This window comes from Nematolebias whitei, chromosome 3, assembly GCF_014905685.2.
Source record: "Nematolebias whitei isolate Nwh7 chromosome 3, NemWhi1, whole genome shotgun sequence".
In the NCBI taxonomy this organism is placed as follows: domain Eukaryota; kingdom Metazoa; phylum Chordata; class Actinopteri; order Cyprinodontiformes; family Rivulidae; genus Nematolebias; species Nematolebias whitei.
Genome location: NC_056500.1, coordinates 44,312,859 through 44,326,995, shown reverse-complemented (window position 1 = coordinate 44,326,995; position 14,137 = coordinate 44,312,859). Strand labels below are relative to the sequence as shown.

The 14,137-nt window shown below is 42.6% G+C and overlaps 1 protein-coding gene across 2 annotated transcripts in view; it reads right to left on the bottom strand.

The window, feature by feature from the left end:
- Positions 1 to 14,137, bottom strand: part of nme7 (NME/NM23 family member 7) — a 28,479-nt gene that overhangs the window by 13,355 nt on the left and 987 nt on the right. Inside the window, exons 2-8 of one of the 2 annotated variants that reach the window (XM_037698289.1) lie at positions 10,781 to 10,882; positions 10,407 to 10,573; positions 7,185 to 7,295; positions 6,016 to 6,066; positions 5,667 to 5,874; positions 5,447 to 5,552; positions 1,097 to 1,161 (exon numbers count right to left, since the gene is read on the bottom strand). In XM_037698289.1, the coding sequence (XP_037554217.1) occupies positions 1,097 to 1,161; positions 5,447 to 5,552; positions 5,667 to 5,874; positions 6,016 to 6,066; positions 7,185 to 7,295; positions 10,407 to 10,573; positions 10,781 to 10,882 (810 nt within the window). The remainder of the gene's footprint in view (positions 1 to 1,096; positions 1,162 to 5,446; positions 5,553 to 5,666; positions 5,875 to 6,015; positions 6,067 to 7,184; positions 7,296 to 10,406; positions 10,574 to 10,780; positions 10,883 to 14,137) is intronic. The other variant, XM_037698290.1, reaches the window with a different exon arrangement.

Genomic DNA, 14,137 nt, shown 5'->3' with positions numbered 1-14,137 from the left:
ATAGAACTATGACGAGGTACACCTCATGATCTCATGATAGAACTATGACGAGGTACACCTCATGTTCTCATGATAGAACTATGACGAGGTACACCTCATGTTCTCATGATAGAACTATGACGAGGTACACCTCATGTTCTCATGATAGAACTATGACGAGGTACACCTCATGTTCTCATGATAGAACTATGACGAGGTACACCTCATGTTCTCATGATAGAACTATGACGAGGTACACCTCATGTTCTCATGATAGAACTATGATGAGGTACACCTCATGTTCTCATGATAGAACTATGACGAGGTACACCTCATGTTCTCCTGATAGAACTATGACGAGGTACACCTCATGTTCTCCTGATAGAACTATGACGAGGTACACCTCATGTTCTCACCACACCCCAGGCCCTACTGGCACAACTCTCTCTGACTATGCCAGTTCAGCTGCACACAAGCAATAAAGAAAAAAATGGCAATAATCCTAAACCATTAAAGGCTGCAGAGATCAGCACTTGTGAAACTTTCCAACCAGCACCTTTAATTTCCATACAGTTTGGTGTTGAGTCAATGCTTGTGCTGCAATAATTAGTCCTGAATGAGAGTGGGTTTGGAGTTGAGGGGGATTGCCTGAAGGTTGAATACTGGAATAGTAATATTGCTTGAGATGCTCCTCCCTATGAACCACTGATAAATATCTGAGATTGGAGCTGTTATGGGATTGCACCAGTCCACTTTGGTGTTGGCCCAGCTATGACTAGCTTTAGCTCATCAGTCCAGTGAGAATTAACTTGTTTTTAAAAGGACATAGTTTAAAGAACTATCTACAACAACTAATAAACTAACTGTTCATAATATTTCAACAAAACTCCACTTTAGATGGTCTGAACTATTATTTTAATTACATAAAACAGTAACACTAATACGCACTTGTTATATTCCAGCTAATGAAGCCTGATACTTCCACAGCAAAGATACTCAGCACCAAGTTCTCAAAGGTTTGAAAAGTACTTTGAACACAAGACATATACCAGTACTGTAAACACTGTTTTCATGTAAAACTTGCACACATGAGATGGGGCGATTGTAATTTTTTTACCATTTCAAGAGCAGAGATCTCAAATCCAGCTGCAGATATGGAGTTGAGAATCTTCCCAGTCAGACCTGTGAACACATTTAGATTAGCTGGCTTTCACAAGCTTTTATAAGTAGAGAAAGATCTTCATGTGATGGTAGTTGAAATGTATTTGTGCAAGTGCTCCTGTTTAGATATCAGCAATGACCTCAGTTTCTCCTTTGGACAAAGTAAGATTGTCTCACCGATGTGTTGTCTAATATGAAGACAACATTTTTGTTCGGTCAAACCTTTTAGAGAACAAAGGGTAAAAGGTTGTAAGTGTTTAGAGAACGAACCGCTGAGTCACAGTGGCCAAGCATCATGTAAAAACACTGCAGCTTCAGTGATGAACGCACACCAGTGACAGTGAAGGTCAGACTGCTGCAGACGCATAATTGAATCAAGGCGCCAGACTCATAATCTCTGTCTGACGTCCTGATAAAAAAGTAGTCCGTGTTCTCGTCCCACAGGACACTTCCCATTAACTCCAAACACTGCAGCGTGCAGCGTGACTTTCATTTTAAAGCAGGTGTTGTGGGCGTCGGTGAACTTCTCCCTGCCTGTGTCACAGCCCAGTTTTGTGTATTAGGTAATAAATCACCCCTGAGTCCTCTGTCAGACAGAAACCTGCCCGGGATAGACACACGCTCGATGCAGCTGCTGCTGTTGCTAGGAGATCCTATTCTGGGCGCCTGGCAACAGAAGCTCCTCTATCCCCGTCGTGTCTGAGTGAATTTGCAGTCACGACTTCCTTTACGGCTGCTGTGATAGGCCGGGTCCAGGAGACGTAATGGCCACGCAAATTAGCCAGTTAAGTGATTCTCGAGGGAAAATCGGAGCAAGGCTTCTGGTACAACTTGTCCTCCGCTGGGCCAATGGCTCAGTCTGGTTTACTATTCTTTGCTCACACTGAATGCACCACAGCTCTGAAGGTAAACACTGTGAGGTCACGTCTAGAGCAGCAACGCAGCTAATACTTCTGGAGATTTCACCGATAAATCACCTGCAAACTTTCATGATAATTAGCTCAAATACACTTCAAGCTTCCCGTCAATGAAAGTAACCACACAAGAGGTTATCCCATTTTTAGTTAACTAATTTGAATTGTTAACATTTCCTCAGAAATTAAATACAAATAAGACAAAGAATGTGTGATTGCACAACGTACTGAGGCTTAACAACGCAGCTCTTGCTAAACAATGTCAGCTAATTGCTACTGAGCTCAGTGAGGAAACCCTGAGATACTGAGCACATTTGTGTTTAGATACAGACACACAACTGTAGAACAATATTCAACGTTTATCACTCACTGCCATGATTACGTATATGGCGTTGCCTGTGTATGTTAGCAAAATATCCCGTGAACTGATTTGATTTTAATAAAACTCTCAGAAGGAAACATCAACTGTATTACTACAATCTACTGCCAGTTCAAGATGGCCACCACAGCTAACCAACTTTAGCTAACACAAAACTGGTTAAAACTCAGTCAGTTTCACAAAAACTTAATTAAAATGTGGTGTGTTCATAGCTGAGAGACATCTTCTGTATAAACTCCATGCGCTAACAATATCTGTTTAAAACTGTGTCATGCAGGGCAGCAGGTGATATTAGTCCTTGAAGAAAAGCTACTTTGATTTAGTGTGTGCACGACTAAAGCACGCATGAAACTTCACGTTGCACTGGATTTCAGCTGTTTTATCCACATGGCTCTTTTCTTAAATCACTAAAATCAGTTTAACCCAAATAGATCTGCTTCAAGTCCAAGTGCTTCAAAGCTAACGCAACACAAGACACAGCTTTTGATAAACTTCACACACCACCACGTGTCTCTTGATAAAAGCAGTTTCACTGTAAATTGTCAGGAGCTAACGATTGAAGCTGTCAGTACGCGGTGGTATTTTTCACTGAACAAACATTTGAATGCGAGCGTTAGGATTGAGGTCATTTATCACTGCAGCTGATTGCAAATTCAACTGTTGCTCAACGCTGCCTCGCAGACAAACAAAGCACCTCTTACTGCCCTCTCTGTCGTAAGCAGCAGTTTAACATGCCCCAGCAGGCGCACATGGCTGTAACCACAGAAATAACACGTTAGGTGTGGCAGGAAGTGGTGCCAAAAAGCAGCGTTTCCAGAGTACGAGCACTGAATGGTTTTTTACTGGTTAATGTTGTGGTCATAGCTCAAGATGGCGCTGACAGGACGATTAAAACAACCCCGAAAAGATTTATGAGCATGATTATATGTATCAGTATGTGGCTGCCCACTGCTGAAAAGTCAGGCAATAATATTTGTGCCTGTCTGTTTGTTAGCAAAGTATTTCATGATCCACTGAATGGACTGAAACGAAACGCCCTAAAAATGAATGTAAGCTGATTCAAGATGACCAACTAACCAACCTTACATGTGACCAAAACAGCTGTAACTGCATTATTTTCAACATAAAATGATCTTGGTTTAAAATGTGAAAGTTGGCAGAAGATAATTATTCCTTTAAGAGAAGCCAAGTATTTTATTACAGGTATTTGTATAAATATTTATACTGGTTGCGTAAATAAAATGTAGATTTTCTTCATCAAAAGTTTCAGCTCACAATATTACTGTTTGACTTTGTTATTGGGCGGCACAGTGGCTCAGCTGGTAGAGCTGCTGCCTCTCTGCGAGCAGGTCGCCAGTTCAAATCCCGGTCCAGGGGCCTTTCTGGGTGGAGTTTGCATGTTCTCTCCGTGCATGCGTGGGTTTTCTCCGGGTACTCCGGTTTCTTCCCACAGACCAAAAACATGCATGTTAGGCTGATTGGTAACTCTAAATTGTCTCTAGGTGTGAGTGAGAGAGTGAGTGAATGTTTTTTTTGTCTCGTTTGTCTCTATGTGTCTATGTGATGGACTGGAGACCTGTCCAGGGTGTCCCCCGCCTATCACACAGTGACTGCTGGATATGGGCACCAGTGACTACCGTGACCTGAAAAGGAAGCAGCGGGTAAAGATAAAGAATGGATGGATGGATGGATGGATGGATGAATGGATGGATGGATGGATGGATGGTTGGATGAATAGATGGATGGACGGTTGGATGGACTTTGCTGTTGAAAACTGAGGGAGTCAAGGACCTGAACGGGAGTCTACAGCCAGGCTAAAGGCTTCATGAGGTCATGTTGAGAGCCTCCATGTTTGCAGCAACACATGATGTTTGACTCAGATTAGCTTGTTGTCGTCATTCTGTCGTGTACTAAAAAGTAACAAACACTAAACACAACTATGATGAATGTCACTGTTAGATCTGAAAGTATGTGGTGAAAAATGCTGGTGCTGGTACTAGAGGACAAGTTGAAGCCATCGATGTCAAACCTGAAGCAGCAGTAAAAAAAGAGAACTAGGTCCATGAAGTCCTTCGGATGAAGAACGAAACATCTGAACAATAAACAGAAACCGTCCAGATGACCTGACTGAACTTTGTTGGAGAACTAGGTCCAGATCAGATGAATAACCACCAAGAAGAAAGACTCGAGCTAAAACGCTGCAATAAGATTTCAGTGGCTCTCTGTTGTGATGAACTCATGCAGGTCCACCTTCAGCTTTGTGTGCTTACTGCAGCTCTGCTCATTGAATTCCACATTTCACAGCTCAGAGCTCCGGTGGCATGCCCCACCAACAGGGATCAAGCCAGGGATTTGGAAAAATCCAGGGCCATTTTGGTAACCGCATAGTGTCTTTGTGTGGCACAAAAATGTTAACAGCTAGACCTGGAGGGGTTTTTTACTAAACAGCTGCGTTCTTAGAAAATACCCAGAAAAACCTCCTCCTGATTCTAAAGTTTGAATGTACATAAGATTGTTTTATTAAATCACTGAGTCCTCAACAAGTTGTAAATGAAATGTGTCAAATAAAACCAAATAAGTCGACCAGTACCGTTTTTGTTCAGAATTAAAAGCCAAACTTTTGTGCACATTTTACAAAAGGATCATATGATGCTGAGAAATGATGGAGCTGTAGATGTTTGGGTCAAGCCTTGAAAATAACTTTTGCATGTTCTGACGTGTTATAAACATGTTTTGAATGACTCTCAGCTACTACCACACCAAACTTTACCTCCATATTGGTAAACTTGACTAAGTTTAACTGTTTTTGTTTGCTACGTTTTCAATTAGGTTGGTTATTGTAGACGTGCACCCACTGATCACTCTCTGAGAGTTTTGTTAAATCTATCCTGTGGTTGATTAGATATTTTGCTAACAGACAATGAACCCACACAGACTTAATTACCCTTTTGCGTTTGGCAGTAGGCAATAAAAACAAACTTCGTTTGGGCACGGTTTTTAAACGTGTGCTTACCTTCTGATATGGCATGAGGTTTGATGATGCAACACGTGCAGTCTGTGAACGTGGCCGTGTTGGAGGTACCGTGGCCGATTGTTGAAGGGAAAAAGAATTCAAGCTCCTAGCAAAACAGACAATTTTTGTGAGCATAATCCTTTCTGGGAATGTGGAGCTTGTGCTACTGAGGGTGCATGTGAGCATGAATAAAGTTGGGGGATTAGCTGAAACTCCTCACTCTGGCTGCTGCAGAGAGGGAGTCGGAGCCGTGGCCCACGTTTCTGATGACATCTGTTCCGAACTGAGCACGGACGCTCTGCGGTGCCTCCTTCCGTGCCGCAGCCGAGTCTGCAGGCCCCAGAAGCCTCCTCCAGATAGACATGGCCTCGTCGCCCATCAGCTCCATGGCAACCACAGGGCCCGAGGACACAAACTGCACCAGGTTACTGAAAACAGAGCAACGTGCTGATTTAAACAGAAACGCAGTGAAATGTCACCGCGGAGTCATTCGGATCATTATCACAGGCTCTGGTAATGATGGCTGCTTCTTTGCTCTGAGCTGGCAAATCATTTACACGGGCACTCACTTAAAGAAAGGCTTTGACTGATGTTCCACATAAAAGTCTGCCGCTTGGCTCCTGCAACGAAACAAAACCATAAACTAAAGTTAATCTGTGACCAGATGATCTCCCACTTTAAAGTGAACTCTGTGTACCAGATTATTGTCACTGGGAGCAGTTCATGATAGCGCTGGGCTTCAGCCTCTTATCTGGTTTGGAAGGAAACGAATTGCAGGCAGAAAATAAAACAGCAGCTTATGAACAAGGTCATTGTTTACTACTTTTACACTTTCAGGGTGAACCATGTGCTTCTCTCAGGGGATTCTGCATTTTCCAAACTCGGTTTAACCGCTGGTAGCTTGGACAAAACTATGAAACAATAAAAACATAGCTGCCATTTGGTAGATGCAAGAAAAAGAAGGGATCATTGATAAATTATGAGAAAAAAGAAAGAATGCATCATAAAAGAGAACTACAGAACGATGCCAGCACCTCCGCCTTCGCCTTTGGGGCTTGGGAGTTTCTCCACCCAAATAAAGATGGCTGCCACAGCTAAACTAACTTAGCCAACACAAAAATCCCTCTAATTCTACTGATCTTTACCTAAACTCTGGGGAGGTAGTAGTTGAGGGTAATCCTCCACAAATATTGTGTCTGGGTCACGGTAGCTCAGTGGTTAGTGCTGCGGTCTTGCAATCCTGAGGCTGCAGGTTCAAGCTCAGGTTGCGTCAGGAGACACACGAGGTGTAAATGATTGACAGATGTTTTGAGCAAAGTGCGCTCTGTGTGGCGACCCCTGAAGGCAGCAGCCAAAAGAAAAACAACAGTTTGGGAAAAGTCTTCTCTCTTTTAAGACTGATTGCTGGTGAGAAGATTAACCTAAAAACATGCCTAAAACTTTTAGAAACACTAGAACGAGTCCTAAATTCAAAGTCCACTCAGCTTAGCTGCGGTAGGTGCTCTAACTAAAGCCAGATCTATCAAACTGAAGGTAAACTGACGATTGTATTATGATTGAGCACAAAATAAAAAGTTAAATAAATGCTAAACGTCTTGTCTCTTGGCATGCCATATGTTGTCACCTGGAAGAAACTGGTCATCTATGAGTTTATATAAAATACTGCCTGAGAGGAGCTCGTCTGCTGGATGACTATGACGTGGTTGTGTGATTGGATGGTGCAGGAGGAAGACCTTACCATGTCAGCTTAGTCATTTTTGCTTTGGTCACAATAAGGTTGGACGAGTAAATCGAGTCAATGACATCTCCAATCTTGGTAACCACATCCGGCTTTATCAAAGCAAGAGTTCTGGGAAAAAAGACAAAAAAAGTGAGAATGAACATAAAATATCACAGCATCAAGCACAAACATGAGCACACGCTGTATTTTGGTTCACGCCTTGGATTTAGCTGAGCTGAGAATCTTTCTGAAGTGTTTCCTGTGGTGTGTTTGTTTCCAGCTGGAGGCTGTGATGGTGACAGAGAATGTTTTGGTAGGTATGACCAGTGAGGTTCTGAGTGCTGACAGACTGCATGAGATTTAGCATTTTCACAATTTATCCATCGTTTCTCAACAAGATGGCCTCACACTCTGCCATGCAGGGCAGTAGGTGACTCTTTCAAAGAATGCTGGGCCTTTAACTTAGCTCTGTTAGCAGCTCTAGAGAAAACCCCGTTAGTTTTAAATCCCTTCATTTCACAATTCAATGAGACCAAAGTTCCCCGGGAACATTTGAAGTGTAAAAAAAGGTTTTAATGCCTCGACACTTTTCATTGTAAAAGTCCACAGAAAGTTTGTGGCCTGCTTTCTGTAATGACAAGCAGCGTGAACCGTGTGACCTGCAGATATACACGAGTGTGCCTTCCAGAAAGATAACGAGCCTCTTCAGTTTGCTGCAGACTGACTCTAAACGTCTCTTACCTTTAGGATAATACAGACAAACGATTATCTTTTGGAATGCCTCTGCAACGAGTAAGAAACTTTTGACAAACTCAGGTTTTTATCTAAACAACACTTCCTGGTACATTTCAAACCAAACAGGATCTTCAGGCAGACTTGTTCACTCACAGGAGAAACTAAACACAGGAGAGCCAAAGCTTCAGGCTCGGCTGTCCAACTACACCTTACAGATTAGGAACAACTCGTTAGTGAGCAGTCATAGGCAGAGACGACTGGTTGTTTGAGAGAGGTCTGAAGGAAGTCTTTATGTAGTTCTACTGGAAAACCAGCACTAAACAGAGGGGGTGGACTCGGGTTTCACTAACACCTAGAATGTAGTCTTGGTTCTCAGGCAGTTTCACAAACATTCAGAGTTTAAAACATGTGCCTGCAACACCTCACGACCCAAACCACTCCCAGGAGGGATGGGTGGGCCAGTCATTCTTGACTTCGAAAACTACTTTATGAAGGTCCCAGTAAAGACTTCAAAACTTGGAGCTCTCAACCCATTATCAGAACTAAAGAAGTCTTTCAGACAAAAAATAAAATATTCAATTCTAGTCAAAAGTTCAATTGTCCCCCTCTTACAATGCTGTGATTGCTAGTATCACTCAGCCCTCTGTGAGTAGTAAACAGCCATCAGTGTGCTAATGATCCATTGTTAGGCTGATGGTCCTTCTTGACCATGTGATCAGCTGGTTTTGGTTGTCAGCAGCAAACTGGTTGATCCACTCTGAGAAGGTGCTATTTAAGAGACTGAGCTGAAAACAGCACCTCAGACTGAGGAAGTCTCTTGGATGAGAGACGAAACGTTTCTACATTTTTTTGTTTTGTTTTCTTGAATGTCCAGAGGACCAGATTGAACTTTTTTAGATTTTTCTACCTGGATTATTGAGCATGCATCAGGATCTAGTCAAAAGTACTTTGTTAATCCCAAACGGAAATTAAATGTTGTAGCTCATAATCCTGGTTTCCATCCAACCAACCACGGTGATTGGATGCATCACAAACAACGAGTCCAGCTACAGGAAGGAGGTGGAACACCTGGAGAGCTGGTGCAGGAAGAACAACCTTCACATCAATGTGACGAAGACGAAGGAGATGATCATGGACTTCAGAAGGAGCAAACACACCTACACCCCTCTGAACATAAGAGGACCTGTGGTGGAAGTGGTCTCCAACTACAAGTACTTGGTGTGCACCTGAATGACAACCTCAGCTGGAGCAACAACACCACCAGCCTGATCAAGAAAGCTCATCAGAGACTCTGCTTCACCTCATGCACCACATGTGATGTGAATGACAGTAAAGAACCTTGAATCCTTTCATTAAAGAGTTGTTCTAGATGCTGATGGCTGTGGGCAGGAAGGGTCTCTTGTAGAGGTCTGTCTTACAACAGATCTGAAGAAACTGGCTGCAGACGTTGATCTGTCCACTTGCACCCAGCAGGTCTCTCAGTCCTCCTGGCAGCAGGACCACCTGAATGCTGGGCAGAACTCCTCCCTGAGCGATGGCCTCTCCTCCCAGCAGCTTTTTGAGCTCCTGATCATTGGGAACAGCCAGCTGCAGGTGTCGGGGATGATCCCGGTCCTCCCGCTGTCACGAGCCACGTTTCCTGCCAGCTCCAGGATCTCAGCGGTCAGGTACTCAAGCACCACTGCCAGGTAGATGGAAATTTATCCACAGCGCCTCCTTTTCAACTCATGTGGGATTTGGGGCTGTAGTTGAGGTAATATTTGAGCTTGGAAATGTTAATCAGCTGCTCCCGGTTGTAAAAGACGCCTTGTTGCTATGGTTACGCATCATGACAAATGTCCAAAAGTAAAAAGGTTTCAGTAAATATCCTTCCAGCTGCACAGCATCCGACACCAGAAGAAATAATCATAAAAAAAGTGATTTACATCAAGAAAAAAGATGAATTAAAGTTTTCAAAAGCAACATCTCAGAATGAAAGGAACAGAGTGGCTCCAACATGCAGCCACCCCGAGCGGCGCAGCTCTAGTACCAGTCTAGAACTTTGAATATCTTCAAATAAGAAGAAGTTGGTTACTTTCATCAAACTCTTAGAATCTGCCATGTCCTGCAACAGCCTGGGACTTTGGGAATGATAAATTAAAGACTTAGCTGTGGTGGCTACCCTCCATCTTGAGCTGAGTTGATTATTTGTAGAGGTCAGTCCAATTATGACTTTTTGAAAGTTTCATTAACGTTTGTTCAGTGATCCATGAGATATTTTGCCAACGGTACAAACACATATTCAAACGCGCAGAGACACGAGCAAAAGCACTTTCAAAGTCTTTCCAATCGTGACGTGCAAGTTCAGTTTGAAGGAATGTATGAATTTTGAGTGCTAGTTCCAAATCCAGGGATTATTTGTCATTAACTTGACTATAATGAAGCTCAGAGCTGTGAGGTACAGTATGTGCAGCAGCCAGGGGGGATAACAGAGACTTAACACACAACCCAACCAATCAGTCATACCTTTCTTTTTTGCTGCCCAGTTTGTTTGCTGTGTACTGGTCTCCATAATCTATCAGATTTAGCTGCCGTGAGAACACGTTCACCCGATTCCCCACAAACAGGTCCTCCTGGTGGATGTCATCGCATTTGGTCCTTCTCAAAAATAGCCGTTGGTTTTTCACGTCATACTGCAAATCCAATGAAAACAGCAGATTGTCATGAATCGGACGTTTTTGTACATGGTTTTTACTTGTTCGTGTCACAGTCAACTGACGCTTTAGCTCCTAATTCTTCCATATTCTGGTTGCTAAGAGTATTTGGGAGATGTTTTCAGATTATTTTAGAACAGCGGCAGAGGTGAATCGGCCATGAGTACTTGTTGCAGTAGTGTGTACCATTGCCACGGAGCTATCTTTGGGGTAGTAGAAGAGCTGGTAGCGCCGCAGCAGACCTGCAGTAGGATCAAACCACTCAGTGAGAAAGGCGAAACGATCCTCCTGAAAAATTCAAATGGACTCAGATAAATGCTACAAAATAAACCATAAACGGACATGAGGACATTACAGCGTTGGCTCAATCACAAATCATTAATACTTGAAGGGTTAAGTAGCACTCCTTATTGGAATGCATACTGCCCACTGCAGAAAAGAGAGTAAAACAGATTTGGTTCAACCTTGAAAATAACATTACCCACAATCCCATGCAACATCTGTTCTGACAGTTAGTGCTCAGAGAGTCATGAAAGACTCAGCTACAACCACATCCGATTTTAGCTGAGCATCTGTAAAAACGACTGTTTTAACAAGTTCTGTGTTGGTTCAATTAGCACGGTGGCGCAACTGGTAGAGCTGCTGCCTCTCAGCGAGCAGGTCCCTGGTTCAAACCCCGGTCCGGGGGCCTTTCTGGGTGGAGTTTGCATGTTCTCTCCGTGCATGCGTGGGTTTTCTCCAGGTACTCCAGTTTCCTCCCACAGACCAAAAACATGCATGTTAGGCTGATTGGTAACTCTAAATTGTCCCTAGGTGTGAGTGAGTGAGAGAGTGAATGGTTGTTTGTCTTGTTTGTCTCTATGTGGCCCTGTGATGGACTGGAGACCTGTCCAGGTGTCTCTGTGATGGACTGAGACCGGTCCAGGGTGTCCCCCACCTCTTGCACAGTGATTGCTGGACATGGGCACCGGTGACCCCCGTGACCCAAAATGGAATAAACGGGTAAAGAAAATGGATGGATGGATGGATGGATGTGTTGGTTCAATTCAATTAGCTGTGGTGGCCATCTTGAATTGGGTTGACTTCAAAAGTTAATCAGTTGAAGGTGTACGTGCAGGGACTACTTTTTTGGGAAGTTCCATTAAGTCTGTGCAGTGGCTCATGAGATATTTTGCTAAGTGACAAACATACACACAGGCAGTGTAATAGTCAGATGTATTGTGAAACACTTTTATATACAGTAGATGTCAGATTCAGAGAAAAATAGGTTCATAAAATTAAACAAACGGAACCTCAGGTTGGTGTTTGTTTGTTTTGGTCCAGTTCTAGTTTTTCTGAATGAAATCACATTGTGAGGTTGTTAATGCTACTTAAATACATGCCTGTTCCCAAAATGTTGTATGCGGGGGACAGGTCTGCACAAACTCTTGTTCCACCTACCGGTATGCTACTGCTGCTATATGCAGTAAAACGTTTTTCAAATCAACACAGCAACATGATCAGATCTATATTTACAGTTGTTTGCCGTGCTTCACTGCTTCTCCAGGTAGGTTTTATGTGGTTTCATGCATCCAGAAACAACTTAACGTTTAAATTCATGTCAGACTATGTTGTTAAAAACAGAAGGCACCTGGAAATTTCCTGCAGAACATTTATAACCTTGAAATGTTTGCTGTAATTGTAACTACTGATAGCAACGATGTATTATTATCTAGTATCAACACAAAGACGAACATTACTGGGTTCACTAAGTTAACCTGAAGCAGCAGCAGACGTAGTTTATTTAAATACTAAATTATAAGAACAAGGGCTGCTCAGCATTCAGACCTAGGCTGTTACCACGGGAGGTTTAAATGACATGGCAGACAATTAGTGTGTGTTATAAAATAAAACAAGGTTACTAACTTATAAGGAAATATGTTGTTCTCCAAAGGATTGTACATTTAGAACATCCATTATTAAATACCGTATTATAGTTCTAAAATAAAATCTGTTGTTTTCTACATGTGGGATGCTGATGCTGCTATGTGACCAAGACACAGATCAGCATCCATCATACATACATCCATACACCCATCCATCCATACATACATCCATCCATCCATCCATCACGCTGCTGCTCGGCTTCTAACTGGAGTTCAAAAGAGGGAGCACATCACCCCCACTCTGGCTTCACTCCACTGGCTGCCTGTTCATTTTAGAGTTCATTTTAAGATTCTTTTATTTGTTTTTAAAAGTTTAAATGGTCTTGCTCCATCCTACCTCTCTGAGCTGCTTCACCCATACTCTCCTGCTCGGTGCCTCAGATCAGCTGATCAGCTGCTCCTGGAGGTGCCGGAGGTCTAAGCGGAGGCTCAGAGGGGACAGAGCTTTTTCTGTTGCTGCTCCCAGACTGTGGAACGATCTCCCTCTTCCCATCAGACAAGCCCCTTCACTGTCCAGTTTTAAAACTCTTTTAAAAACACATTTTTACTCCCTGGCTTTTAGCACAGACTGAATTTGATCTGCACAGTTTTTATTATTTTTATTGATCTTAATGTTTTAACAACTGTTTTTATGTGTTTAAATGTTCTTGATTTTATATGTACAACACTTTGTGGCAGCTGTGGTTGTTTTAAAGGGCTTTATAAATAAAGTATTATTATTATTATTATCCATCCATCCATCCATCCATCCTCTTTACCCGCTTCTTCCTGAATAGGGGTCACTGGTGTCCATATCCAGCAGTCACTGTGCAAGAGGTGGGGGACACCCTGGACTGGTCTCAGCCCATCACAGAGACACCTGGACAGGTCTCCAGTCCATCACAGGGCCACATAGAGACAAACAAGACAAACACCCATTCACTCTCTCACTCACACCTAGGGACAATTTAGAGTTACCAATCAGTCTAACATACATGTTTTTGGTCTGTGGGAGGAAACTGGAGTACCCGGAGAAAACCCACGCATGCACGGAGAGAACATGCAAACTCCACCCAGAAAGGCCCCGGGCTGGGATTTGATCTGACGACCATCTCGCTGAGAGGCAGCAGCTCTACCAACTGTACCACTGTACCGCCACCATATTCCATGTAATGCTAAATTATTTAAAAACTAGAATATTCATAAAATACTGAAATAAGTAATTTAAGAAAAATAAAACAAGGAAAAAATTACATTTCAAATCAAGTTACTAACATCTCTGTCCAGAACTTAAACTTTTTGATGTTGTTTGATTCATTTATTGAAAATTTTAAACCTATAAATGGTGACAATATTTTTTGCCATCATGTTTTAAAGGTTTAACCCAAACAACTAAACTCTGTAATTTCTTAAAAAAAATAAAAAGAAGAAAAAAAACAACAACATTTTAAAACTGGCTCAAAAGGCAGCGGTCAGCATGCATTTGTTTGAGGAATGTAAGGTGTTTAATTAATTCTTGTTTTGAATTTCCACCCCACTGTGTAAGACTAAATCTTTATGCTCTTTTGCACTTCACCAGAACCAGATGTTCACCAGATGTTCACCAGATGTTAAACACCATAGCTAACCAGAGCCTTGC